Consider the following 27,447-nt stretch of genomic DNA (forward strand, 5'->3'; position numbering starts at 1 on the left):
CCCGAGGACTGCTCTTCCCCCTGCCCACGGACGTGTCTGCTCAGCCCTTGGATCTCCCAGGATCATGCAGAAAATTTTGCACTGGAGCACAGCACTGGTACTTGCACAAAGTGGATTTTGCACTTCATGTCAGCAGCTTCCTTTCTGGGAAGAACCTCGGGAATAACCAGGTAGGAGCCTTATCACCTACAATTCATTTGGCCAGCCATTGCAGAGGGAAAAGGAGAAGGAGAAACAAGGGCTTCCATTGTGCTTGTACCAGCAATTTTAGCTCATCATTTAAGTAAGGGAAGGGGGAAAAAAAAAGCAGCTTCAGAGGGGATGATAAACTAGAGGAACATGAGCTTGTGGAGGCAGAGCTACTCTTTATAGTTAACTGATAACTCCAATTTGCCTCTTCCCTCTCATCTTTTCTGATTCTCTCAATTAAGCTCAACTTATTCTCATGCTAATCATTTCTTGACCTGTTTATTCTGCATTAAAAAATTAACAGAGAGCAGTTTACTGCATGACTTGCTCACACAGAACTGCTACAGATTAGCAGGCATGCTTTAAGCCCCTGTCCTGATTCTTTTGGGTCTCGCAGCCAGTCTGCACAGCTCGAGGATGAGCTTTTTTTCCTGTTTTTAAAGAACAGCTTTTTCTAAAGTCAATATAAACCCCCCTCTTTTCATGCCTTGAGTATATTTGCTCGGTGACTATTTCCAAATGGGAAAGATAAAGCCAAGGGCTTGTGTTTTGTCAGACTTTTTGTAAACAGGGGTATTTAGGCCATACTGTCAAACCCTCCTGCCGTCTACCTCGGCGTGCTGTGACTCCAGAGCAGAGTTGTCAGTGTGTTAATAAGCAGCTCCAAGGAATTTTTTGGGGCTGGAAGGCTGCAGGTCAGTGCAGCTGCACAAGCCCCCAGCTCATGGGGTAGATCTTTGCCTCTGCTAGGGGCAATCATATGACATACACACAGATGGGGGTCTGCTCCTGTGTCCCTCTCCAGAACATCCCCAGAAGCTGTGAGAAGCCTCCAGGAAAATAGATGATTCAGCAGAGGTTGTTTAGGGCCTGTTTGCCCCTTGCCAGCTGCACACTGCACATCCCTGCCTGAGCAAAACACTTTGTAGAGGTGAAAATGAGCCACTAGCTCCATCAAGGGAGGTGGATCAGAAAGATCCAGCAATGAGAGGCAGGAGGAGACCACAGCCATGTGCCAGACCGTGCCTGGGGAAGATGCGATCAGTTTTATCATCCTGTTCCACAGCAATCACTCTTGGTGATTTACTTTCCCCAGGGCTGAAATGCCTGTCACTGGGGCTGGGGCAGATTTGCTGTTTGGAGCTGGGAGCAATGGCCAGGACAGACAAACCCTGGGCAGAGCCCAGCCACGCTGTCACTGATCAGCATGTGACATTGCTGGCACCACAGGCTCCCCAGCACAGCTCAGGGTGACAGAGGCAGCTTCATTGCAACCTTTGGCTGTTTCTGAACAGAGTTATCAAAAAGTAGCCAAACCAACCAATACTGTCCTGGTCCCCAGACCACAAAATCCCCATATGGAGAATCGAGGCAGCTTTTGGGCATGGGGTAAGAGTTACTCTAAAGAAGGTATAAGATTCTGCCTGAACTCCTCTCCAAAAGCAACATGCGTGTTTCAGCTGAAGCTGGGATGATGTTGGACCTGGAGGCAATTATTTGAGCTAAAATAAGTAACTGCTCTCTAAAAGTGGTAGGGAAAGAACTGCAAACATGGGGACAGACAAACCATTTCAGCATATACTGCTCTGGTGATAACACTATGCTTGCCTTTCATCCCAGGACTGGAGAGGGGTTTATTATCCTGCCTAACAAGGGCTCTGAACTCTTGAGGAAGTAATTATTATTTCTCCTGGGAGCTGTTATTATGCAAGAACAGTAAATTTGAGCTGTTCCCAGAAGGGTGGCTGTACTTGAAAATGCCAGGGCATTTGCTTATGTGTATTTGCCATCACTCTGCCTGCCTTGCAGCCCCTGAAAGCAGCATCTGGCTCTGGGGCCTGCAGTTTTGCAGTTGTGACTCTTGAAATCTGTCTGCTCTGTTTTTATATAAAATCAAGCAATGAGCCCGAGCCCAAGGGAGAAAGGGGAATAGATTAATCTTCTTCCATTACACCACAGGCTGCAACTTTGCCCAAGTTACAGCTCCCACCACTGATCCCACTTGCCCCCTTCAAACCCTACACCGCAGGCACTGCACTCCATCCAAACCCCAACCCAGCGGAGACCCGGACACTTTCCTGCTAAACACTCCCCTGCCAATTTTGGAAGAAGTTCAGAAAAGCTCTGACTTTGCCATGTGCTGTTCCAGGTTCACTGACTACACTGGCAAAAGCTTGGCTGAAATCCAGTGGTTTAAGCCCCATTGAAATGGGGGAGCAGGAGCCTCAGGGGAGCAGCAGCACTGGAGAGAGGGTTTGCTGCCAGCAACAGACACTATTGCTGTCTGTGCCTTGCCAGTTCACACATTTAGTGAGGCAGGGATCTCACCAGCCTGCTCTGGACCTGGGGAGAACTTGTTTAGCAGGTGGATGTGATTCCTTTGGGCCTGAAGTAATCCTGAAGCTTCCAAGGAAAAGGATCCCTACTGAGCTCACAGTCTGGCAGGCAAGTGAGTCTCTCCCTTCAGCCCTGCCAGCTGTTTGCAGGCCTTTTACGTTTCATTGACTTTATACATTCATTATACACACATGAAACAGCCCCTGAATCGTTTCAGCTGTGGAGCAATAGGTGAAGGAGGAGAACAGCCAAAATCAACAGTGGTTACACATCAAGTTTTACCTTTTTTTTTTTTTTAATATCTTTTTGCAAAGCTAGGTGCATCAGCAAGCCACGCCTGGAAGTGACCTCCAGTGGCTGCTGGGGCTCTTGGGATCAGCCCTCCCTCAAAATTAAGGCAAAAGACTGCAATGCTGATGAGGGGTGGAGGGAGAGCTACAGCAGGACAAGGGTGTCAGGGGACAGTCTGAGCCCATGGCCCTGGAGGAGGCAAGTCAAGAGCACCTCATGGGCAAAAAGCATCTTCTTGGACCCAACAGCTCTGGCTGCCCTCCTGCCCCGGGCTGGGCTGGAAAAGTCAGCCCCAGCTGGGGAGCTGGACTTGGGGGAACATCTCAGGACAGGGCCATGTGTGCCTGATGGGAGGAAGCACGAGGAAGGAGGGAGGCTGCTGCAGGTGGGAGCACTGGCAGGTCTGAATTGGGAAAGGTAGGCTGGGCATGGGAAAAAAAAAAACCCACACAAAGGGGTGGTGAGTTAAAATTTGGGAGATTCCAGTTTCTGAAGACAGAAGGAAACAAGGTAGTGCAAAATGCTTTTTCTCTGCAGGAGTGTGCAGAGTGCCTGAGTAACCTGTCATGTCCCCAGTGTCCTCAATCACCACAGCACAGCAAGGAGTGAGTGAGAACCAGACAACACTCAGGAGCTCCACGTCCACAGCAGCTGCACGCCCCCCACACACCCTCCTGTGTGACACAGCCCTCCTGTCCACTGCCAGAGAAACAAAAACACAGCAGAAAGCAAAGGATGGGAACATGGGAACACAGGAAGGGCAGGGGATCACACATCCCTACAGTTCCAGAAACCCACAGCCAGGACACTGCAGGGACAACTGCCTGGCTCCCAGCTAACAAACATGGGAACTGCTGATCAGCCTGTGAGTATTCAATCTAGGTAACATTTGACTGGATAACACTATTGTTTGTCCCTTTACATTCCTGTAAGTCCCGGTGCCATTGGCCTCTTGTATCATAAAGAAATTAAAGTATATTATGACCATAAACGACATCATTTGAGGAAATGAACCACTTCTAGTAAACATATCATGGGATGCTGAAGCCATGAACTCTCCTAAAATGATTTCCAGCTGATAAAGAGCTCAGGTACTGCTGGGAGCAGCCCCCAGCAGTATGTGACTCCCCACTGGCATGGGGAGCTTGTCCTGTGGGATCGTGACTGGGGGTGCAGGCTACCCCAGAAAGTACAAACCCCACCACCAGCACAAACCCTGCTTGGGAGGAATTGCTCAAGCAAGAGGAGCAGCTCAATTTTTGCTGAGTCCTGGAGTGGAATGGAGGCTGTTGGAGTGTTTTGGGGATGAGGTTGTGTGAGGCACAGGGGTTCAGGGCTCAGGAAGCACCAAACATGTCCAAGTTCTTCACAGTGCTGGCAGTAGTCTGCAGGAACTTGGACATGTTTAGTGCATTCTAAGCCCACCCAGCCTCCTGGCCTCCACACCGAGGTCCCCATGGGTGCTGGGGCTGAGGGGCTGAGCACAAAGCTGGCTCGAGGAGGCCACAAAGGGGAACCCTAAAAACCTTACTGGTAAGGACTCTGTGCAACCAGTAAAGTTTGCACTGGAAGTGTTTTTCTTTTGCTTCTGAGCTTTCATTCTGAGGGCTGGGAAGTCCTGCTGCAGATCTGGCTCAGGAGCAGAGGCTGTGCTGCAAGTGGCAGGATCTGTCCCCTGCCAGCTCAGGGCAGTAATGCCAGGCACTGGGAACTGGCCTGACAATGACTGAATCATTTCCCAGGCAGCACAGGCAATCACTGGGGTATCCATGGAGTGCCAGCCTGACTCTACCACCTCTTTCCCCAGGAGTCACAGCACCCACCATGCTGCCCATGTTGGGATATCTCTCTCTTGAGCCCCAGAATCAGCTTGTGGACACAAGCCATCACCACCCACAAAGCTGGTATGTGCACCCTGCATGAAGCAAAACAGAAACCAGAGACATGGGGGTCCCATCCTCTGGGAACCAGCAATATCAGTGGGAATGAGCCTATTTCAGCAGCTCCAAATCCACACTGGAGACCCTGTCAATGCCCTTCATCCACATAAACTCCGCAGCTGCTTTTCTCCCTGCTGCAAGTGCTGGGGGAGCAGGGGGGGTACCTGGTGTTTCCTGGAACAGGTGGTATCTGCTGCCATTCATCTTCCAGGGGCGCTCAGCTCCGTGGGCAGAGCTAGGGAAGTCTCACCCCTGGATGGGGCTGTGCAGCCGGCGAGCCCCCCGTGGACAGCGGGGCACGAGCCATGCCCAGGAGCTGCTTGTGGCGCAGAAGCAGGGGCAGGCTAATCCCTTAATGCTGGTCACAATGAGATTTGATGGGGAGCAGGAGTTTGTGCTGCAGAGTTGCAGGTTTTAAAGGGTTCTGGCCACTACCCGGAGGAAAATTATAAGGTGGCTCTGGGTCTGCGCCCCGCTGCAGTGCCCGCAGCAATGCCTGCTGCTTTCTGGGCCACCTTTCTGAGGTCCCTCAGCCTGCCCTCTGGCCTGCCACTGGGTTTCTTTAGGGCAGGGGTACCTGACAATATGTGCAGCCCTGGAGGCTGATCCAGAAAATGTGCCTGGGTGTGTCTAACAGCAGGAGTGGGTCTGGCTCCTCAGGGAGAAGCTGACTGCTTTTGCTTTAAAGTGTTTCTATATAAATAACCAGAACACCACATCCTTGAGCAACAACCTTGGTCTCCCTTCCCAGCTAACATCACAGCGCAGGATGACTCAGTCCAGAGGGGAGCAGGGAGGCTGCTGAGCACCCAGAGTTTTCTTCTCTGCAGGAGAAGATATATGTGTTTATAATGGAGGAGGAAAATCGTGTGAGGGAATAGAGTGGCACTTCACTAGGGTTTCACAGGCACTGAGTGACTGGATTGCTGAAAGGGAGACCGGGGCACCTCTGAATTCAGCCTTGGGCTGCATAGCTGTGACCCAGCTAGGGCCAGGTCTCATCAGCCTCTGTGTCCAGAAGAACCAACTCAGGGACAAACCCATCTGAAATACCCATTTTCCCGCATTTTCCTTCCTCCTCGGATGACTCTTCCTGCCAAGCCCACCTCTACTTTTGCTGTGCCAAGGAGAAGAGAGCTCATTCCTGCCCTCTAAACATCAGGCCCCAAGCAGCACCTCGAAGGCACTAGTCTAATGGAGCAAAAGCATTCCTAAACCATTCCTGTCCTATCTCCACAAGCTTCTGCTTCCACTCAGGCCTGCCTGAGGTATATTTGAGTTAATTTGGAGTGCCCACAGTCAGCAGCTTCCAGAATGCTCCTGGTGGGTCAGGAATGGGGAGTGAGCAGCAGCTCTGTCCCTCAGCTCTGTGCCCAGGGAGGGGTATGCTGGCAACAGGGGCCCAACATTCCCATGTGGAGCAGGGAGCAGCATCAAGGGCAGGGCTGGGACTGAACTGTGTGTAACCCCGTGACACCTCCCTGCACCCCTGTGTTGCCACACAGGTTTTAGTGGCTGTAACAGGGAAACACACCCAAGTCAACAGACATTCCTCCCAGACAATGGCAGCCTCCAGGCACACACCCATGGATGAGCCACAGGCAACATTCGGCTCTGCTTCCACCACCTCGGTCCCACCACCTTGGTGGCAGCAGACTCTAGGCAGGGGTGGTAGCAGGGCTGTGGATCTGTAGCCTGGCTGTTTGTCCCCTTGTCCCTCCTGCCTTCTTATTCCACTCTTCATTTCCTTTTGCTGCCTTTGGCCTGCCAACAACGAAACTCTGCATGAGCTGGTTCCCTCAGGCATCCATCAGTGCTTTGTCCTTTCTTCCCTGCTGGGCCACCTCCACCTCAGCATGCCTGTCCCTGGCACAGGACCTGCTCAAGCAGCAGCCTCTTACCATGGGGTATGAAGGTCTTGGGGACTGTGTGGCAAAATGATCAGCATCCCTCATGAACAGAGGGGGAGAGAAGTGGCTGAGTGGGGCAGGAGGAGCTGGGCTCTGCCTCCATGAAGGGCACTGGGCCATAAACCCGGCCCGGTGGCTGAGGTTTGTGTGTTGGCAAACATGTTGAGTGAGCTCGACTGTTGATTCTGACCGTATAAACCAGTGTTGTGGCACTTGTTCAGGTTTGTGCAGGTTTTACAGCTCTTGTTCTGAGAAGTGCCCATGTATTTGGTTTTGCTCCTTCCTTCAGGTCTATCTGTTGACATTGGCTCTCCTAAGCAGAGCGTTGGGCCATGCCAGGAAGCTGAGTGTGCGTCTCTCCTTGTATTTCCCACTTTCCCAGGAGTTATCACCTATAAAATCTCACACACACCCATGGCTGGGATAGGTTTCTGGTGCAGAGGCAGGTGAAAGGTGTCTGCTGGTCCCCACCACTGGTTGGTGGGTTTGGATTCCCTGTGCTCAGTGACAGGAGATGAGCCACCCACCCTGACAGATAGATGAGCAAAGCTGCAGGGAAGGTGCTGCCCTGGGAATTCTGGAGTGGAGTGAGCAAGGTCTGAGGTCTGTAGGGCTGTGATGAAAATCAGACTGTCAAACCAACTTGGATGTGCAGAGAAGGAGAAGATGCTCCCAGAGCACCATCACAGAGGATATGGGCTATGCCTGCTCACCTACAATGGAGACACACACTATCACCCATTCCCTACCTCCAATCCCCTTCCCAGCAGGAGCTGCCAGCAGTAGTTATCCCTCAGGGACACCTTGGTGTTGGAGGCTTAGAAGGCTTGAGCTCACAGTGATGGTCCTGGTCCCCATCTCAGCACCAGAGCTCCATTACCATGGGGATGCAGCTGGAATCCCTCTGGTGACTGCAGGATTTTGGGATAGAAAGTCTGGTCCAGCCTTGCAGAGCCAGAATCTGCTCCTTGACTGCTGGTGGATTTTCACAGCCACTTGCTCTGCCTGAGCTGCTCCTCCCATTGCTTTGGTGCAGCATCCTGAGCCTGCCTTTATTTTTTGAGACATGTATTTCCTGAAGGGATTTGCTGAGTAATCTCTGTTGATGCTCAGGCTGAAGCTTGGACAGGGGCTGTTTCTGGGAGTAATTGCTTCTGGGACCCAGCTTTGCTCAGCAGCCCCAGTGCCTCTGCCCAGGACAGGAGAGCAGAGCCCTGAGCCCCGGGTTCACCGTACAACCGCTACCTTGAAATTCGCCTTCTGTGAAAATTCTGCAACATTTGCCATTTCCACATACATTTCTGCCAGGAACCTTGTTTGCTTGAATATTTGAGGAAAGCAAACAAAGAAGGAGCCTGAACACAAACAGTCACGGATGTTTTTTTGCAGTCTTTGCCCTGTTCTAACCCCAAGCCTGCCAGCAGAGATACTTGCAGGCATCCCCTGATGTTCCCCTTGGCTCTGCCCTGTGTGCTGTCCCCCAGTGCTGGCCCTGGTCCTGCTGCAAATAGTGCTGTATGTAAAAGAAACTCACCCAGCCCTTGCTGTCTGTGGGACCACCATCACTCACCACCCATTTGCACTCATGCTAAGTAAACATTTTTAATGCCATTTAATAAATGTCAGCAGATGACTAACAGAGTATGACTGGCAGACCTACACTGGCCCTACTGAGCTCAGAACATTTCTCAGGCACTTCTCAGGCACTTCCTGAGTCTCTTGCTGCTCACCTCCCAGAGCTGGAGCTCATTTCCTGCTGACAGCAGCCCTCTGGGCTCACTCCCCCTATAAAAATACCGCTGTGTTTCAAGCAAAGCCGAAGTTGAGGGTGTGCTGCTGGCCCCATAAATGGCTGAAATGAGGTGGGAGAAGTCACAGCCCTGTGGGTAAGTGCAGACACCCTGTGACACTGAGCAGCATCCCCAGCTCTTCCCCAAGGAAACCTTCACCAATCACCAGCAAACAGCTCTTGGGAGCAGGCCAAGGTGCTAACACAGTGATTGTCCCTTTTGCATCCCAGCAAATACCTGTGCTTATTCCTGGCTGCACCAATACCCTGCTCAGGCACTGGAAAGTGCTGCCCTTGCCAGCACCAGTGTTACAGCCACCCCAACACCCAGCAGGGATGGCCAGAGTGGGGACAAGGGAGGGGGCTGTGCCAAGTGTCCTAAGAACCATCGGTCCCTGATGGCTGCCAGGCCTTGGACACAGAGCCAAGGAGTAAATACAGGAATTAAAGAGCAGCTGACAGGAGCAGTTGAGGAGGAAAAGCTCAGTTCAGGTCATATCTAGAGGAAACCTGTAAAAAATTCAATGCATTTGGCAGTGAAAATTAAAAATACTCCGAAAATTGCCGCCCTCTTATGTTTCTCAGTTGAAACTATTCCCCACATCTGACCAGAGCTCCTGAGCAGCAATGACGTCTGGCATTTTTCAGCTGTTTTCCAAAGCTGCTTTACTGATCAGGGCCAGCCCTGATCAAGCACTGGTCCCTGCTGTAACCACCAGCCCTGGGGATCCCCGGCTCTGAGAAGATCCAAAATATGAAGGGGTGGTGCTGCCTGCACTGGGATTGAGACCAATTGCCCAGATTCTGCCCAAGTCTCAGTGGGAGGATAAAGGTGGATCAAGGGGCTCATCCCTTCCTCGCTGCCCAGGAGGAGATGTTCCCCTTGTCCCTTCTCCATCCTCCACCTTCTCACACACCTATTTGCAACTTCCTGTAGGGATTTAACACCAGTGGAGCCCTTTCCAGCTCACAGCCTGTCTTCAGCAGGTGCTGGTGAGGATTTCAAATGTGCCTCCACGTCTCTCCAGAGCTGCAGCATCACTCCCTTCTCCCCAGGGACCCACCCAGGGTGCTGGGGACAGGCCGGATTTATCACTGCCTGGCAGGGCATCCTCCAAGTCCTTTACACAAGGCACAGGTCTGATGGGAGGGAAAGAAGTGCCCCCAAGGTGTTGTTTAGGGAAAATGCTGGTGACAGTCTGGGGCAGGGATGGCTGGGGAGGGTTGCAGTAACTGCAGTGGGGGATGGTCTTACTGATGCCACCACTGCCAAGAGAGGGCCACACCTGCTGGCTGTCCCAAGGCTGAATGCCAGTGCCAAGCTTCCCCATTAGAATGTATCCCTGGCTTCAGATGGATGCTGAAATCCTGAAGCTCCTAAGAGGAATGGGGAGAAGGGAAAATCAGAAAAATCCTTCCATCTATGAAAAGAAACTGAAAATAACTCTGTGACCCACTCCAAGGCTGAAGGCTCCTCTGGAGGACCCAGGTGTGCCTCCATCAGGCATGCCAGCTCCGTGGCCTGTCCTGCTGAGGGCTGGCAGCTGCTGGCTGCAAGGGCATCACTATGGGCAGGGCTGGGGCTCAGCACCACCACTGCTGTGTGAGCTCCCCCACTGCTTTGCAAGGGAATAAACTCCCCAGTGACCCTGGGAAGGGTCTGGCCACCACTTTGCCGTCTGCAGGATGCTGCATCCTGGCTGCTGTGCCCACTCTGCTGCCCAGCCCCAACCTAACCCTACAGAGCAGCTGGGGAAGCCAGTCCCCATCCCACCAAGCCTTCCTCACCTCTATTTGGATAACTTTTTCACCCGTTTTATTTATGAGGACTCCCCTCCTTCTGCCAACACTCTGAGTTTCCTCTCACTTCAGTCTGGGAGGCCCATCTCATTTTTTTATTCTTATTATTTCTCTCTCCCCCTTGCCTGGCCCCAGGCTTGCTGCGGGTGCTGGCCAGAGCCTGCTTTTGTTCAGCCACGGGAGCAGATGGGGAGAGCGGCCGCAGGTGGGATGGGCAGTGATTCCTCCCCATCCACCCGACAGCACCTGGCTCTGCCTGCACTTGCCCAAGCTCAGCATGTGGCTCAGTTACTGACTCTCAGACTGAAAAATTAAAACAAAAACAGCTTTAAAAATCGTAATTAATAAAAATAATTTTAAAAAATCAGGAGAAATTATTGTCAGAAATGTTTACCTGCCTGTGTTAAGGTTACTGATGTGCCAGGGCTGGCAAGTGGCTGCTCACATTAGAGCCAGCTGCAAGTGGGCAGAATAACTTTATCCTAAGAGATTAAAGACTTGGTCAGCTCCTCGTGCTGCATGTGTCAGGCAAAGCTGGTTGCTCACTGCAGAAATGAGGTTGGCTTTGCACCCTGGGTCAAAGCTGGATGCAAGCACCCTGGATGTGGGGACAGCCAGACCTGCCACCCTGCACCACCAGGGCTCCCAGGCTGATGGGAACATCCCTTGTACCTCCCCTTCTCCTGCAAATGAGCTGCAAGTCAGTCCCTGTGAGCTCGGTGGGTCAGGAGCCGTCTCCCACCAGCAACAGGGGCTTCAGCGTGGAGGATGCTCAGCACTGGCTCCTCCTGGGCCAGTTCCTGCTCCAGGATCCGACCCTCTGCACATCTCAGAGGTATCAATCCTTTGTTTCACCAGCTCACACGTGTGCGTCACCACGTGGCTCCTTGCACTTTGTCCAAGCAGCACCAGCTGGACACAAAGACACAACCTGCACTAAACAGACCAAAACCTGGACAGTTTTCTGGGCATTTTCCTGCTGCTGGCTCCTGCAGCTCAGAGGCAGGAGTGAACAGAGCTCCTCCAGAGACCTGGCTCCTGTGGGCTGGGGATGCACAACCTGATAAAAGCAGGCTAAAACTCAGCATTCTGTAACTGCTTGATCACAACTGCCTGCTCCAGTGAGACTACAGCAGATCCTATACAATTCCTACACGTTTCCATTGCCATAGGCCATGGACCCACCAAAATGCTGACATGCCCTTTGTCTGGCCATGGCTCACTGTGGGGTGATGTGACCTGAAATAAAGTGATCTGCAGGGTTCTAGAGTGCTGGGGGCTGGGGCAAAGAGACACAAGGCAGCATGAATGCCACAACAGAAGTGGGTTAGGGCAGGAGGTGACACCCGTGGGAGGCTGCAGGCCTGGATCAAGGGAAGCAACCATCTAAAGAGAGGTCATGAGCAAAGTGCAAGAGGGTGTTCTGGGAGTACCACAAGCCCTCCTGGGACCTGGGTTTGCACACATAGTACCTGGAAAGTGGGCTGGGCAGGGGCTGCATGCTTGTAAAAGAGAAGAGGAGCAGGACATGAAAAATAGAGTGAGGAAATCAAAGTAGTATGATGGAAGCCCCACGGGGTGTGATGGAAAGCCAGGGGAAGCAATGGAGAGCCCTTGAGAGTGATGGAGTACCATGAATATCTGATGGAGAGCCACAAGGAAGTGCTGGAGAGCCACGAGGATGTGATGGAGAACCTCGTAACTGTGAGACCTCAGCTGCTGGGATCTCACTCCACAACCTGGCCAAGCCCAGGGAACCAAGGCTCCCAAAACACACGGGACACAACCAGCTGTGTAGGGATGCTGCAACACAGGCACAGTTGTCCCATCCTGAGGATAACCATGGGCTGATGTCAGCCCAGGCAAGGGCATCTGTCCCCTGGGGTCCACGTGTATTTCTTGGCAGCTGGCATCTGTCACAGCCAAGGAGCACAACACGGGACTGCTCCAGGCTGGTGCCCACTGTGCCACGCCGGGAGCACGGACACAGGCCTGGCAGGCATCTCGCTGTGGCCAGGTGACCAGGCAGCGTTGTGCCACCTGATGCTGTGCCCCGCAGAGGCTGGAGGCTGCTGCTTGTCGAGGCACTACACTGTGCTGGGAAACCTGCCCAGCCGTAACGCCGGCCCTCGGCAGGAGCGCGGCGCTGGCAGGCGCCCGCTGTGCCCACTCACACAGCCCGGGCATGCCACGGGCCACCTGCAGCCTGTGCATCGGGGCTGGCTGTGTGTCCTAGGGCAGCTTCACCTCCTCTAAACTGCTGCCACTCCTGCTGCGAGCCCGGCAGCAGCAGCAGCCCCTCTGCCAGCACGTGGGGCCGCTCTGCTCCCTCAGGCACGTGCCTTCCTCTTTGGGTCAAGCAGAGTGAAAGAGAGAAAACACACATATAGGATTTACATCATATCAAAATCAACCAGAGCCCTTCTCCTGCCTCCACCTCCAGCCTTTGCAGATGCCTGAGGCAGGGGGAGCGCGGCGGGGCTGGGCCGTGGGGCTGGGGGCTGCTGGCCGCTGCCAGCCCCGCTTCCCGCGAGCGACGCCAGGCCGGCAGCGCGGGCGGTGGGAACGCTGTACTCACCATATGGAGCCTCCATCTTAGCGCTTAGCTGGGTGCCTACATTGACCATGTCTCGCCGGCTACTGCTATGGGGACTTGGGGCGAAAACCAGAGGAAGTAGAGGAATAAAAAAGAAATCTAAATAAATAAATAAAAATGTCTCTCACTAAGGAACTAGGTGAAGGCAGGAGGGAGCACGGAGAGGCAGGGCGAGGAAACCTGCCTCTCCTGTTATCTTATTGATTCGCTTAATCAGGGCTAATGTGGGTGGAGATGTTAAATAGTAACCAAGCTCTTATGGAAACCAATCTGCAAGGTGCCGTTGCTGTAGCTATAGTAACTGCTGCCAAGCTAGAAACTCAAACACGGCTTTTACTGGACTCTTTTGGGGCTCCCGCTTCCAGATGGTGTCAAGGCCGGGGCAGCCGCCGGGCCGGGGTTCACCCCTGGCCACGGGGAGTCGGGGCAGCCGGATCCAGCTCTGCAGTGCCCCAGGTGCTGCCGGGTTTTGTGCCATCGCCCACCCACGATGGGAAAACCAGGTCTGAGCCTGTGAACTGCGAAGGGCAAACACAGCATGGGGGGCCAGGGGCGGTGGGATAATGTAGGGACTGGCAAGGGCAGAGCAGAGCCTGACTGAGGCACAGGAGGCAAAATGCCCAGGCCACGAGTCGGGGCTTGTCCACCTGGTGCCAAACCAGAGAGGTTGCTTGGGGATGCTGTGGTGGATGCAGGGTGATACTCTGAGCACAGGACTGGGCACAGGGGGCTTGCAGCTCCTCCTTGTCTCTCTCTGTTCCCCAAATCGGGGGTACTCATGAGGTTCCACAGCCACTTATGGTCATCTGTGCTCCCTCTGGGACTGCTGCATCCAGGACCTCGTGGTAGCAGATGTGCAGGTGGGCTCCCCGTGAGGCTGTGGCAGCCCCTGTGCCGCTGGGGGCTCCGTGACAGGAGCAGTCTGGGCTGCCAGGGGCTGTGCTGAGGCCAGCAGGGCCGTGTGCAAGAAGTGTTAGAGAGAGGACACCAAGTACATGGGGAATCCAGAGCTGAAGCTGAAAAAATGATTATCCATCAGCACAGAGCCTTCTGTATCTCCTGTACATCTCAGGAAGAGGCCAGGCTGGAGGAGGCACAGAGGGGTCCTTGCCAGTCTCAGGATCCTCCCAACACCTCAGCTATTGAAACCCTGCAGCCCTGAGGGGGCCAAATTAAGGATATCTGCTCCTCTGGAATGGAAAAGCACATTCCAAGGGAGTATGCAGTGCTGCTGGATGCAGAGGGCTGCAGCACAGGAATCCACAGCTGGATGCTCAAATCCAAGGACTTGTAATTCAGGAATCCCTGAGTTTGCTGAGTGCTTGAGAGGTTTTAGAAAGAGAGGGCATGTGGATAATGAGGTGCTCCGTGGCACTCGGGGCGAGGTAGAGTAGTGGGATGGTGTGGGACAGCATGGGCAGGACAGTGAGTTTGTGGTCCTTCAGCGTCATCATCACCCCGTGTCCCAGCAGTGCTGGCTTCTCCCACACGATGGAGCAAAGCACCCAGGCATCTCCTGTGCCCGTAGCCCGTGGCCCCACTGAGGGCTTCTGCCCCCACTCTGCTGCTTACACCCAAAACCAGCGCAAAGACACTGGCTCGGTGTTACCCCGAGGCTTCAGGCTGCGAGTGAGGGAGAACCAACACAAACATAGGGGTCTCCAGGCTGCTTTATTGGGGGGCTCAAGAGCTGGGGGCCCCACAGTCAGAGGGGCTGCTGTGAAGCAAGAGCATGCTCGGGGCTCCCCACTTATCCGGCTGCTCACCACGAGGGGAACATCTTGGTATTCACTTACACCAGCCTCTGCCTTAGCACCAGGGGGGAAAATGGGGAAAGCCCCCCAAATCTGCAGAGCAGCGACCATGCTAGCCAACCCCATTCCTTCCTTGCATCCCTAAACCATCCCCATTTCAGAAAATAGGGACCTGAACTGTCCGTAGTTCCCCCAAAGTGGGAAGCAGCCAGACAACACTGCTGGAGACGTGTGTTAGAAAAGCATTTTCCTACGTGGCATTAGGATGAAGCAGGTTGGACAGCCAGGCTGCCAGGGGGTCAGTGTTATAAATAATTCTTGTTCACCCCATCTCCATTCCCAGGGCTCCTCCTGGGGCTGCAGCCCTAGAACCAGCTGACTTGGTTGGATTTGACTCCGCTGAAGCACATGTTGTTGGAGCAGCCCCCGCCGTAGGCGGGGGGGCAGGCTGAGCACGGCCGCCCCACCTTGTAGGGCGCTTCTCCCAGCCAGTTGCCCCTAAAAAGAGAGGAGGGCGTCACCTCTGAGCATCATCAGCCCACTGTGACACTGCTGTGGGGAGGGAGGATGGCACGGGGGCTCTCCCCCAGTCACTTACTTGATGGCGTAGTTGCAGACGAGGAGGATGGCGTGACGCCACGTGCTGCCCCACACCCGCACGTTGGCACAGCTGCCCAGGGCACAGCCCAGGCGGCTCGAGGTTGCCCACACCATCTGTGCCAGGACAGAGAACAGACACTGTTGTTGTGCATCCACCCAGACATCCCACAGCTGATAGCCCCAGGATGCCAGTACAGGGCTCTGTCCCCCCAGGGAATTTCATCCCAGCTGCCCCAATCTCTTCGGCTGGATGCTGTCCCATCACAGGCAGTGCTTTCTTACCAGAGGGTGACTTTTTGCTCTCCCTCTCCTACCTGCAACCTGCACTGCCCTGCACAGGATTGCCTTGCCAAGCTCACATCCGTAAGCAGCAGAGTCTGGGTCACTGCTCCAATTTACCCAAATTAGCTCCTAAACCTCACACTGAATCATGGCCAGCAGCTTACCCTGCACACAGGGAGGTCGAGCAAAAACAAAAGCTCCTCCTAAAGCCTCTCCAGGTTAAATCTCTTCCATAAAAAGTGTATTTTGCCCTTTTGCAACCCAGAGCATCCCTGAGTATCATCATGGATGAGCCACATGGGGATGCAGATGCTAAGGTAAAGGTTGGAGCCATGAAGAAGAGGTAATTGGGGGTTGGCACAGCTCTGCTGCTAGGCAAAGAAACAGAGTTTTCCACCTTGTGCTGGCCAGGCTGTATGGGGATGTGCCAGGGGATGAAGGGGCTGCATTCCCAGGGAGCCAGAAACAGCTGGGTGCTATGAAGCTGTTCCATCACAGAGAAGAGGATTCATGCTTGGCAAAAGTACAAAGCTTTTTTTTTTCTCTTCACCACCTTTAAGTTTTCAGAGGTGCAGTGAGGAGAGAAAGGCCAAAGGAGGGGAAAAAAGCTTTTTAAAAATGGAAAACTCCTTGTTAACTAGCCAGAAGGTCCCAGCTGCTCCTCCAGTGGGTTGTGAACCCCTGGGACCTCCCTGCAACAGCCCAAATGCTGGAAAAGCCCAGGGTGGGAGGGCATTGCTGGCATCCGTCCAGCAGTCACACTGCCAGCTGCCAGGACCGCTGCCTGAAGCTGGCAGCTGCCAGGGTTTGACCCTGGATCCCAGCTGCTGCTGGGAGAAGAGCTGTGAGCTGCACAAAGCCCCCCCCTTTGCATCTGGATCCCGGGGGGCTGCAGCTCTCACCTGCGTGTAGTGGCTGCAGACAGAGCCGCTGCATTTGGAGGGGCAGCGGGGGTTGCACTCGCGGGGGTGGGGGAAGGAGTAGTGCTGCTTCTCCTGGTGCCAGGATTTCACCATGTCCATGACAGAGCGGTACCTGCAACGGTGCTACAGGTAAGGTGGATCTCCTCCACATCAGAGGTCATGGGTGAAAGAAAGGAAAGGAAAGCTCCACACTGAGGAGGTGGAGGAGAGAAATGGTTTGGAGCCAGGGCCCATTGGGAACAAGCATTCCTGGGAAAAAGGGGGTAAGGACATCCTTGTGCCAAGCCCACTTGTGCTCGAGGCCAGAAGACCGGAGACACATGAGCACTCAGCCACGTGGAGGAGATCCAGGACCCATATCCCCCTGATCCAGGTGCCTGGCAGAGAGGGGAATAATGGCAAATTTCCCAAATGAGCAGCAGGCACCTCTGCTTTCCTGTATTTACCCATCTGCAAGAGCTGGGCCCTCCTCCTCCACCCTGGGGTCCTTGACGTGCCTCTCAGCTCTAGCTCACTCCCATGCAATGCCAGCTCAGGGCCCCTCTGCTCCTTGGCTGAGGGGCTGCTGCTGCTCCTCCTGCAGCACTGTGGGGTGTGGGGGTTTCCCAGGTGCCTGCAGGGCACTCACCTGCCCGATTGGATGGAGAGGTTCTGTCCCACATACTTCATCAGCTCGGGGGGGCCGTGCTCCCACAGGCAGCGCGCAGCCCACGCCTCCGCTGCCCTGGCCAGCCGCTCATCCCACACCTGGCCACGGGAGAGGAAAAGGGCAGGCAGGAGTTTTGGTTTCCCAGAGGAGGGAAGAGGAGAAACCTGCTCCCTTGTGCTATGTGGCTTTCTGAGCACCCCTGAGTGTCAAAAAACTACTGACTCATGCATCAGGCTAGAAAATGCCCAGGGGAAGGAAACACGGCAGCACGTCCAGCAGGAATGGACTTCCCCAGCTGCTGCCACAGCTCTGGACACACAGTGTAGCAGAGCAGGGATGCCCTGCAGCGCTGCAAGCCCTGTGTGTGTGATTCCCTCCAGGAATGAGCTCCTGCACAAGGCGGAGCTGAGCACAGGGGTGAAACCCTGCAGCCCTGTGCTGCTGCTGCAGCTCACAGCTGTCCCAGCCCTCAGTGCAGCCCTGGCCACAGCCTGACCGCTGAGCACAGCTGGTTCCTTCATGCATTATTTAAAGCTTCCTCACCCATCCTGAACGCCTCTGGGGAGATGCCTGTGTGAGTTACTTTGGAAGGCAGGAATTTAGGCCAAGCAAGAAGCAGTGCAGGATGCTCCCGGGCATGTCTGACCTGCTCTGGTCCCCAGCAAGCTGGGCTGCTCTGTTCTTCTCCAAACCACATCCAGGGACCACCCAGCTGCTCCCTCAGAGCTGGTCCCTTTCCTGGGAGCAGAGCAGCATGTGGCACCTCCTGCCCTGAGGGTCCTGCCCTGTGTGGGCTGGAAATAGCTCCTCTTGGGGGACCTTTAGGGCTGGGTTAGGAGCTCCAAGCACGGTGGACAGAACCTGGGGACAGCTCTGCCCAGGGTAACCCTCATCTGGAGTTGCCCAGCCTGTCAAGACTGCGCATCCCCTCCTTGACTCACAACTGTGGGTTTCTTCTTCTGGGAGCTGGTGCCACTTGGAACACTCGAAAGGGACCCTGGAGATTGTGATGGGATCATCCCTTACAGATGCAATCAGGGGAGAGGCTCCTACCTGGGCTTTGGTTTGGGACCTGAGCTTTTCATGCTTGTAGCCACCTCCCAGATGTCCCAGACACAGGCCCACAGATCCTAAATCTGCCCTCATGGGGAACTGTCTCTGTGCTGGGACTCCATCCCTCCTGCACAGAGGCTGCATGGGTCTGCCTAACCCCTGGGACAGAAAAAATCCCCCAGTGTTCAGCCAGGAATCTGGCCAGCACCCTGACATCCCTCCTCGGCTGGGGCTCCCACATCAGAAGTGAGCCCCTTGAGCCCACCAGAGCTGTGGACCCAAAACTCCCCTGCCACAGCCCAACTCACCATGTATTCCATATTGGCAGCAGGAGGGGACACCTGTGCCCGCACTTGGTTGTGATAGTCCAGAATCACACTCATGTCATGGGGGGAGAGGTAGCGCTTCCGCCGGCCCCGCGGGAGCCCCTCGCCCCACAGCAGCCCCGCGGCCGTGCCCTCGGGCGGGGACAGCAGCTCGGTGGCGTTGGGCAGCAGGAAGGAGCTGGACAGCTGTGTCACCCAGCAGCCCAAGGCTGTGAGGTACAGGTGCAAGCGGAGCACAGCCATGCCAGCCCGCCCGGTGGGATCAGCTGGCAGATTTCTGCTCCTGCACGGAGTCAAGCAAGGGGGATTGCTGGACCCTGCTGCTGGTGTGCAGATCTAGGAGAGAAAACAACACAGGCACCACTCAGGACTGCAAACACCATGCAAGTACCATTTCCCAAAACAAGGTGGAAACAAATTTTCTTTTTTTATTCCTTATTAATTATAGTAGTTTTCCCCTATTAAAAATAGTAATATTTAAAATTAATCTCTTTAATAACTTTATTTATCAGAACAAATTCCCCAGTACTGTCAGGGATATGCCTGGGGAATTGATTTTCTTGTTTGTTTTAAAAAAAGATAAAATCAATAGAAAGTCTCCCCCATTTTTTCATTTATGGCACATACCTGTGGCACAGGGGATAGTTAGGAGAATGCTGAGAGTCACTGCAGCCGCTTGCCCTGTGACTTCTTAGGAGTTTGGTTTATTGAATAAATCCCCAGCACAAACAGAAACCTCACACAGATAAAGAAACTCAAGACTTAAAAGCATTGTCGAGAAATCCTAACGACTCTTTAGGATTTAGGTGGAAAAGAAAAATTGCCACTGCAAAAGCCGAGTATTTTATTAAAAAAAAAAAAAAAAGGGAAAACGCTGGAATATCCCCTCATCCGTCAGCCGATGCACCTCCTAGCATCCCTGCCAGCCCTTCCCGGAGCAGCGGGAGGATGTCCCCGCGACCACGTACCGTGAGCGCTGAGCTGGGAGCGGCGGAGCCCGGCGGCGGCAGGATTGACCTGCGGGAACAACCTGCTGGGGCAGATGCGGGAGGCTCGGCTTAGCCCCGGCGGGCAGCCCGCTGCGGCCGCTGACGCACAAGCTGCATCTTAACTCTTCCCCCGGGGAACGTCCTGAAGTTTGGAAAGAGCCCTGCCAGGAGATTTATAGGCTGGTGAATGCCTCCGCGCACACAGGCTCACGCAGGCACACGGAGCCCCGCACGGGGCCGGGGGGAGCGAGCAGAGCACGGCTCGGTGCCTCGGCGGGCGGAGGGGCTGATCCTCGCTGCTGGCTGGGGATTTGTTCAGGCTACCCACAGGGAGAGATTCCCGAAGTCATCTCTTTCCTGTTCATTCCCTAGCTGGGATCTTGCTGGAAGCAGTGGGCAGAGAAGCGGATCCAGGTGGTGAGGGATGCAGAGGGGGGTTTGCCCCGGAAAAGGAGCAGCAGGGCTGGGACTCGCCAGGAGCCCCAGGGTCACCCCGCTTTGGTGCAAGCTTAGCAGATGGCAGAGATGTCCCTTATGGGGGTGGCTGGGAGGGGACCTGGTGGCCACACACGACCCTGGGTCAGCAGCTCTCCCCGTTATAGATGGAGCCACTTGCTGGGCTGGGCGTTGCCGCCTGTGTGTAACCCAAGGACGGGCTTGTCACAGCCCACAGGGACTCTGCCCATGGCCCCACCGCTGACCTGAGCTGGCAGTGCCCAACCAGGGTCATCTCAGGGGAAAGCAGTGGGCTGTGCTCCCTCCGCTGTGTCCATGTGTCTGTCCCCAGGGAGGGGAAATGGCTGTAGCATCTGAAAGCCATATCCTGCAGCATCGAGTGTGTTTCCCTACAACATCCCACGCAGTCACGACGCCAGGGGACAACTGAGTTATTGCAGGTCACAGAGACACCTGGCCAGCTGGAGGGGCTGCTTGCAATGCCTGTCACCTCTTCATCCCACCGTGCTCAGAGCCAGCACGGGTGGCCATGTGTGACCTGCAGCAGGGCTTGCTGCTGTCATCCTGCCATGCTACAGTGCCCCAGGTAAGCAAGGTGCTGGTCCCCCTGTGCCTCACCAGGTTTGGGTTCACCACAGGTGGCTTTGGAGCCAGGATCTGGCTCTTTAGTTGCATGAAGAGGAGCACCAAGGCCAAACTCCCACTTCTGAGCTGGCAAGGGGCACAGAGATGTTGTGCAGGGAGGAGAAGGCAGTCCCAGAGCAGCAGCAGGAAACTGCTTCTCATGCCCACAGCTCTGACTGACCAGAACTGAGGATCCCAGACCCACAACTGCTGCCTGTGCAGGGGCTGAAAGCATGTCCCAGAGCCTGGCTGGCTGCACCAACTGGCCCAGAGACCTGCTGTGCAGCAGAAGCTGGCTAGGAGCTCAGGGAGGCACAGACCTGAGCATGGAGCAGGAATAACCCAGGTGCTGAGCTGATGTGCTGTACCAATACAGCCTCACCCTGCTGGGAGCCTCCAACAAAAGAGACCCCTTTGTACATTTTTCCTGGCATTGTCTCTCTCATAAAGCTACTCAAGATGCTGTGGGCCCTGGGGAGCTGCTGAGAGGTGTGTGCCAGAGGGGTATTTCCACCCACTCTGCACCCAGCAGGTGGGATGATGGTTGTGCCAGCAAGGAGACAGGGGAAACACAGCTGGGGCATCTCTGCCCCCACTGCAGCACTGCAGGAGGGGATCCCTCAGTGCAGAGAGCAGCAGCACCCTGTGAACCAGCAGGGCTGGGTATCCTGTGGGGGGCTGTGCTGTGGATGGGACTGGGAATGCCAGGGTGTCAGGGTGGCTCCCATAGCCCTCTGATTTTCCGGGCTGCCGGTTGTAGGGGTCTAACCAGCTCAGCCTCCCCTTCCAGCACCAGATCACCCCAAAACACCAGCCACCTCTCCGCAGGTGCTGGGCAAAGTGCCATCCCCAGTTTGCCAGCCCTGCAGACACCCCTATTTTATGTTCATCTATGGAGACAGGTGTGTCAGCTCCAGGGACCAGCGGCAGGACAGCACATTGCGCTGCACCAGGGGGGCAGGCACTGGTGCTGCCTCCCTCCGCTCAAACCCAGGTATCAAATCTCTCATTAGTGAGGCTGGTAAAGGCAGTTTCATTCCCAGCAGATTAAAAAGGCAGATGGGGACATGCAGCAGTGATCTTAACTGGGCAGACTGGGAGGTGCAGCTGCTGCCAAGTGCACACTGAGGTAAGGACACTGGGGCTGTGGAGAGGGTGGTTTTTAATGATCTATTATTTCTCAGAAGACAGAGCCCTGAGCAGCAAATGCTCATCCAACACTGTGAACTGCAAAGCTTTTAATTTGGGAATTTTTTTTGAGTTTTTGTCTCCCTGGGGGCTCGGGGAGATTGAACCCACCTCAGCTCCCTCTGCCACGCAGCAGCTGAGCCTCTGTGCAGAGGCAAGGCGAGGGTTTTGTCTTGGGTGCAGATTGAGAGCACTGCTTAATCAGCACTCCGCGAGACAATCCAAATTCCAGGAACTGGAAGGGGTTTGTGTCCCTGCCAGGCGTAATATCCTGCAGCCCAGACTGGCCCGGCTGCCAAAGCACACGGTATCTGCAGCGAGGACCTCGCTGGGAGCCAAGAAGCACATGCATTCAGCTGGATACAGCCACAGCCGGCAAATTCCCATTTTAATGAGCATCAGGGGGAACAAAAAAGATAAATCACTGCGTTCAAGCACTCTCTTGGCAGAGACAGCCTCTGATGCTTTTGTGACCAACAGACAGCAGCTTGCTCCAGAATAAGACTTGCAGGATTTCTCTGTCATGTTTATTTCTCCCATCTGTTGGCTTTGGGCATCACCCATCACCCACATTCCAAGGTGGCAGACGGTGACACAAGCCCATACAGGACTGAGCAGGGCTTTGCCCTTTGCTGACGTCAGGATCTGCTGTGCTCCCTGAGCGTCCTGATGCCTGGAGCAGGTTGATGTGGATTTCCATAGCAGGAGCCTTCTCTTTACTGGGGTAAAATACAATCAAACCAGGGTTCTGTCTGAACAAAACTTTCCCCAGGCAATGCACAAACTCTGTTGCTCGAGTAAAATATTCACCTCCTATCAACTGACAGAAAGGCTCATTTTCCATCTTTGCAGAAAGATGTTCCTTTCCCCCAGTCCGACCCCAAAACATCAACAAGAGCTTCAGCTACCTTGGTGCCCACCCTGGCAGGGAAGAAAAGTGGGGCTTTTGGTGGATGTTTTTATTTCTGGAGCCCTGTAGAGGTCCAACATATCCAGAGCTTGGTTCCTCCTAACACATCATGAAGGGAGATCTTCCTTCTGACTTGGAGGTTGGAAGATTTGATCTCCACATCTTGTGACTTGGGTAAACCCAGGCTGAGCTCCTGTATGTTCTTTTGTGATCTTCCAGGAGTGAAACACCCGCTGAGGTGTAACACAACTGAGATCAGTCCTGAAGTCTGAAGACTCCAAAGTCATCCTTCTTCCTATTTAGGAGCAGTTTCTTGTAAATGCTGAATCCCTTCCTGAGCTAAGCTGAACCTTGGAGGAAGAGCTACTGTCAGACCTCACACTGGAGAGGTGACCATCAGCAGGGACAGGAATTCTCCTGGAGCCTTTCATACAATGCCCAGCACATCCCTCTGCTTCAGGTGCAATGTCCTCTTATAACCCACAGTTCCTGCTTGTGTATTTGCTAAGGTGAAAAAACCTTTCCCATTTTATATGTAGTGATGGTGTAGGGAGCCAGCAGTCGAGAGTGTGGGCAGGAGCCTGCACGTGTGGGTCTGACCACCCAGGCTGGGCTCAGCAGGGTAGCACAGAGCAGCCTTGCCCTCAATCTGGCTCCTGACCCCTCTCCAAAAGCGACCTGGGCACTGCAATTAGCTCCTTTTAGTGATGCAGCTGGCCAGGACTAATGCTTTTGAGTCCTGAAGTAAAAACCACTTGTTTTGGGGTGTTAACTAAGGTTAACAAGGCTGACATGATCCTCCATGAGCTCCTTGGTGAAGAGGTGGGTGTGAGCCCCCCACCTCTCCCCACAACACCTGTGGCACTGTCAGAGCCGTGGCCCCACCATCAGCCTGTGACTGCCTGCGAGGGAACTCTGATGGCCAATGGCTCCAGCCAGCACCAAGATATATTTAGAACCTTTGAAGGGTGAGAAATTTTTCCACTAGCTCTAGAAATAAACATCTCTGAAGTCAAGCTCTGTGGACAGTTGCTCGCAAAGGTATTTTTTTTACAGTAACTGGGCTAAGTTTAGAAATTCACTTAAATAACATGGAAGCTCCTCTCAGCACAATTTGGATGATATTAATTTGCTGCTTGCTAACAAATGGTTGTTTAGCCTGGTGCTGTGGGTGTGTGATGGTCTCACTGCACACTGCCAAGGTGAGAAGAAACTCTCAGCTCAGTGGGAAGAGGGACCCATCACACCCCAAGTCAGCTGAGACCAAGACAGACCCAAACCTTGGAGCTGAACATCAGCTGTGAGCTCCTCACCAGCTGCAACCACACTGGGGCCTGAGGCCCCCTGCCCCACAGCAGTGCTGTGCCCACCCCCCATCCCCACTGCACACCCACAGCTGTGCCCACAGACACCTGCCAGAACCAACAGCCCTGTAAACACGGTGCTGGTGGGGTTTTTACTCTGCTCCTGCCAGATTTCTGCATGATTGTTTTCCAGGCTCAGTGGTGGGAAACCCATAGCTCACACCCAGGAGTCCTGGTGAGAATTTCCCATCTCACCAGCCTGCACAAAATTCATCATCTGGGGTGAGCTGAGATCATGTCTTTCCTCGTGATCTGACACAACCACTGTGTAGTGGTTGGGAGTGGTCCAGCAAAGGGTTGGATCAGCTGCTGGATGGGGGCTAGTGGATCCCAGCCCCGAAAGCCCAGACCCAGGGAAGTGAAGTCAGGACACCCTGGCAGCCTTACCGTGTAATTTTCTTGCTTGGACGGGGGTGTGCCACGGCTTGACTGCAGCCCCTGTGTATTCACTCCATTCCCTCTTTTTCCAAGACCAAAATTAAGATAGAAACTGAGCACCTGGCACTGGTTCACAGGCAGGTTTTTCGTGGCTGCACAGGGAGGTCTTGTTCCCATTGCTCCTCTTCTTGGGGTGGCCCCACTACTCACATGCCCATAACTCCACTGGGGCCCCAGAAAACACCCTCTGACCATCCCACCACTGCAAGGGTCCTTGTCTCCAGCTGAAAAAGGTTTTTGCTGTAGAAAAACGCTGCCAGTGTTTGTTTGTTTGGCTCAGATTAAATGACTAGGGCTAAAAGAGATACTGCTTTTCCTCCCTGCCTCTGAAGGAAGAGGGCGATGTTTGCAGTGTTTTGTCTTGCCGTGGGATGTTGGGATGGGTGTAAGTTCTCCCCGGGGTCTGCCTGGGGCGGGAAAGTGGAGATGCAGCTTAGGTGGGTGATGATCATTCAAAGCCCGGGGGGATTTAAAAGCAGGCTCTGGTGAGCGCAGGAAGGTGGTGCAGAAGGAAAGACGGAGCACGGGAACTCTCAGAGGTGATTCAGGGCTTTGGGCAGGAAGGACGTGCCCCCAGACGGGGCACAAGGCTGGGAAACAGCAGCAGTTCAGCTCTCCCCAGCAGTGCTGAAGCAGAGCGAGCACCTGACAGGTGACACGGGGATGAAATCTGGAAGTTTTCCATCTCCCGAGTGACACTGAGCAAACCACTTTCCCTACATATTTCTCTGCCCATACTCTCCTGTCTTGATTTCTCACACCTACCAGAGGGCTCTGAGGGGTCCCTGTGACCTGTCCTGCACCAGAGCCAGTCCTGCCCTTCCAGGTGAGCAGGGCAGGACTAAGCAGGATTTCTGCAACATCTGCCAGCTCCTGCCATGGAAGCTGAAAGGAGCCTATGATATTTTTCCTCACTTTTAAAGTCTCCTGCTGTACCTGCACATCTTGGGGCTTCCTGACTTCTGCCTACGGAAAGTGAGAAGTTTGATGGACAAGTTTGATGGGCATATTTCTCCTCCACTCTCCCATAAAGATGTGTTGTGAATCTTTGCCCAGAAATCTCCTTTTTCTCGTGGAACTTCCAAGCTTTCCCATGTCCAGATGGCTGGATCCAAGCCACCAGATTTCTCTCTGCCTAGACATGAAATTTCTCAGGTTCAACCATGGAAGCTGAGAAGTTTGCAAGAACCACTTTGCTCAAAGCTGGAAAAAATCTGGGAAAGCAGAAATTGAGACTCTTGGGATGCTCTGCAAAATGGAAGTGATTATCTCTACATCTCTCTGAGAAGGGAGACACACTTCTCAGGGTCTTTCCTCCCTGACCAGAGGACATGCTGACATGTGAGTCCCAGAAAGCCCTGGAAGTGGGACACCTCATCTGAAGATAAGTGCTCTGAGGCTGGTGTGAGTGCTGGCAGCTCCACTGTCCCTGCATCCAGCTTTAGAAGGACAGAAGGAGCGGAGTGGGGGATTCCTGCAACTCACTGGCATCTCTGTCCATCCCTCAGGCTGTGTCCACACCGTGACACAGAGGCCTGACAGTGGCTTGTGCTGACACACCTGTGTTGGCCTGACCTTACCTGTGAGCCACAAGCAACGGGGAGGAAAGAGCAGCAGAGCTGGGCACACCCCAGTGCCAGGAGCACGCATCCCACGGGCACCTGGGCTTGTGGTGGCCCGTGAGGACCAGGGCTGATAAGGTTCATGCTGTCTTGATGCCCTTCCTGTGCTTCCCCTGCCCTGAAACCAGGGGACATGAGAGTACAGTGCCCCAGGCATGGGGAGGGGGCACCCCCAGAGCCTCCCCCAGCATTTCCCGGCCCGTGTCCCTCAAAGACACCCTCAGGGGTTTGCATATACCCAGCTGGACCCCGTTACAGCTCCTGCACTTCCTTTTGTGTTTTTAACATCCAGCTGAGGGTTTCTGGCCGAGAGAAAGGGAGGGTGGCATTTCCCCAGGGGCCATGTCAGAGCAGTGAAGGTACAGGGTCAGGTTTGGGCAGGGGGGTGAGCAATTAGCCCAGCCCCATCCATCTGTATTCGTCTCACCTGGTGCTCAGTTGTTTCTACATTTTCCCTTCCCTTTTTCTTATTGAAGCTGCATTTTCATGCTGTGCTGATAAGCAAGAAGAAGCCTGGGGGTGTTGGTGGGTGGTTTGGTAGCTCTGGGTGTCTGAGTTTCCCCCTCCACCAGCTGCTGCAGTACAGACATCTTGGGCAGAGTGGTCCAGTAAAGCCCTCTTTCCAAAACAAACACCCTGAGTCCCTCTGCAATGGGTTGGTGGGACATCAGAAGCCAGACCTTGATAAATACATGGGAGTGTTACGTGATGCTGTGTCTCCTGGAATAGGTGACTCACAGTGCTCATGGTTGAACCTGCAGCAGCAGGTGGGACATACAATGAGCAGCTGATGCCCATCTGGAGTAACTGGCTTCAATGAAGTTGTTATAAAGCTACAGCAGCAGTGCTGGGAGCAGGACTGGTCTTATCCCCAGACAAGAAAAGGATTTTCCTTTGCCTGCTCCAGTGATGGAAAGGATGAGGTGTGTGCAGGAGTTCATGGACCGTGCTGAGGGGAGGCCTCCAGGTCTCCTGGCCGCAGTGTTTTGTGTCTGCCCACCTCCTGAAGTGGTTCAGTAAATCAACAAGGCTCCCCTCTGTGCCTGCTGAAACCCCTCCAGCCGTCTCGCACCGATGCCCTTGAGGTGATGAGGGGGGTTAATTGACTCTGACAAATATTTACCTGTTCCTCTGGGTTTGCAGAAACCTCATTCCAGCCCCAGCTTTGAAGTGCAGTTCAAAGCCCCAGCAATGCTGACGTCTTGGGAGGATCGAGCTCTCCCCAGCATGCAGAAACTCTCCTCTAAAAGGAGGGAAACACATCCCCCCATCCTCCTCCTCGGGCACCAGGTGCAGTCCTGGCATTTTCCATCATCTCACAGGGTCCTGCTCATCTTCCCACCCAGAGCAAGATCTGCTTTGCCACTTGTTTGGGGCCTACATTAAATAATCAGCCCAAAGAAAGGCCTTGTTCCAG

General features: G+C 54.1%; 2 protein-coding genes across 2 annotated transcripts in view; both read right to left on the reverse strand.

Moving 5' to 3' along the window:
* Window positions 1-12,951, reverse strand: part of HNF4A (hepatocyte nuclear factor 4 alpha) — a 35,301-nt gene extending 22,350 nt beyond the window's left edge. Inside the window, exon 1 of the mRNA XM_053993384.1 lies at window positions 12,835-12,951. Within this exon, the coding sequence (XP_053849359.1) occupies window positions 12,835-12,883 (49 nt within the window). The 5' untranslated portion in view covers window positions 12,884-12,951. The remainder of the gene's footprint in view (window positions 1-12,834) is intronic.
* A 1,851-nt stretch (window positions 12,952-14,802) lies between these two features.
* Window positions 14,803-18,682, reverse strand: R3HDML (R3H domain containing like). The gene is made up of 5 exons (XM_053993391.1): window positions 18,422-18,682; window positions 17,040-17,158; window positions 16,391-16,523; window positions 15,205-15,320; window positions 14,803-15,104 (listed from the first exon to the last, which is right to left on the reverse strand). Exons 1-5 carry the CDS (start codon window positions 18,680-18,682, stop codon window positions 14,972-14,974), a joined length of 762 nt encoding a protein of 253 aa, XP_053849366.1. The 3' UTR covers window positions 14,803-14,971.
* Window positions 18,683-27,447: the final 8,765 nt, after the last annotated feature.

Source organism: Vidua macroura, chromosome 17, assembly GCF_024509145.1.
Source record: "Vidua macroura isolate BioBank_ID:100142 chromosome 17, ASM2450914v1, whole genome shotgun sequence".
NCBI lineage: Eukaryota > Metazoa > Chordata > Aves > Passeriformes > Viduidae > Vidua > Vidua macroura.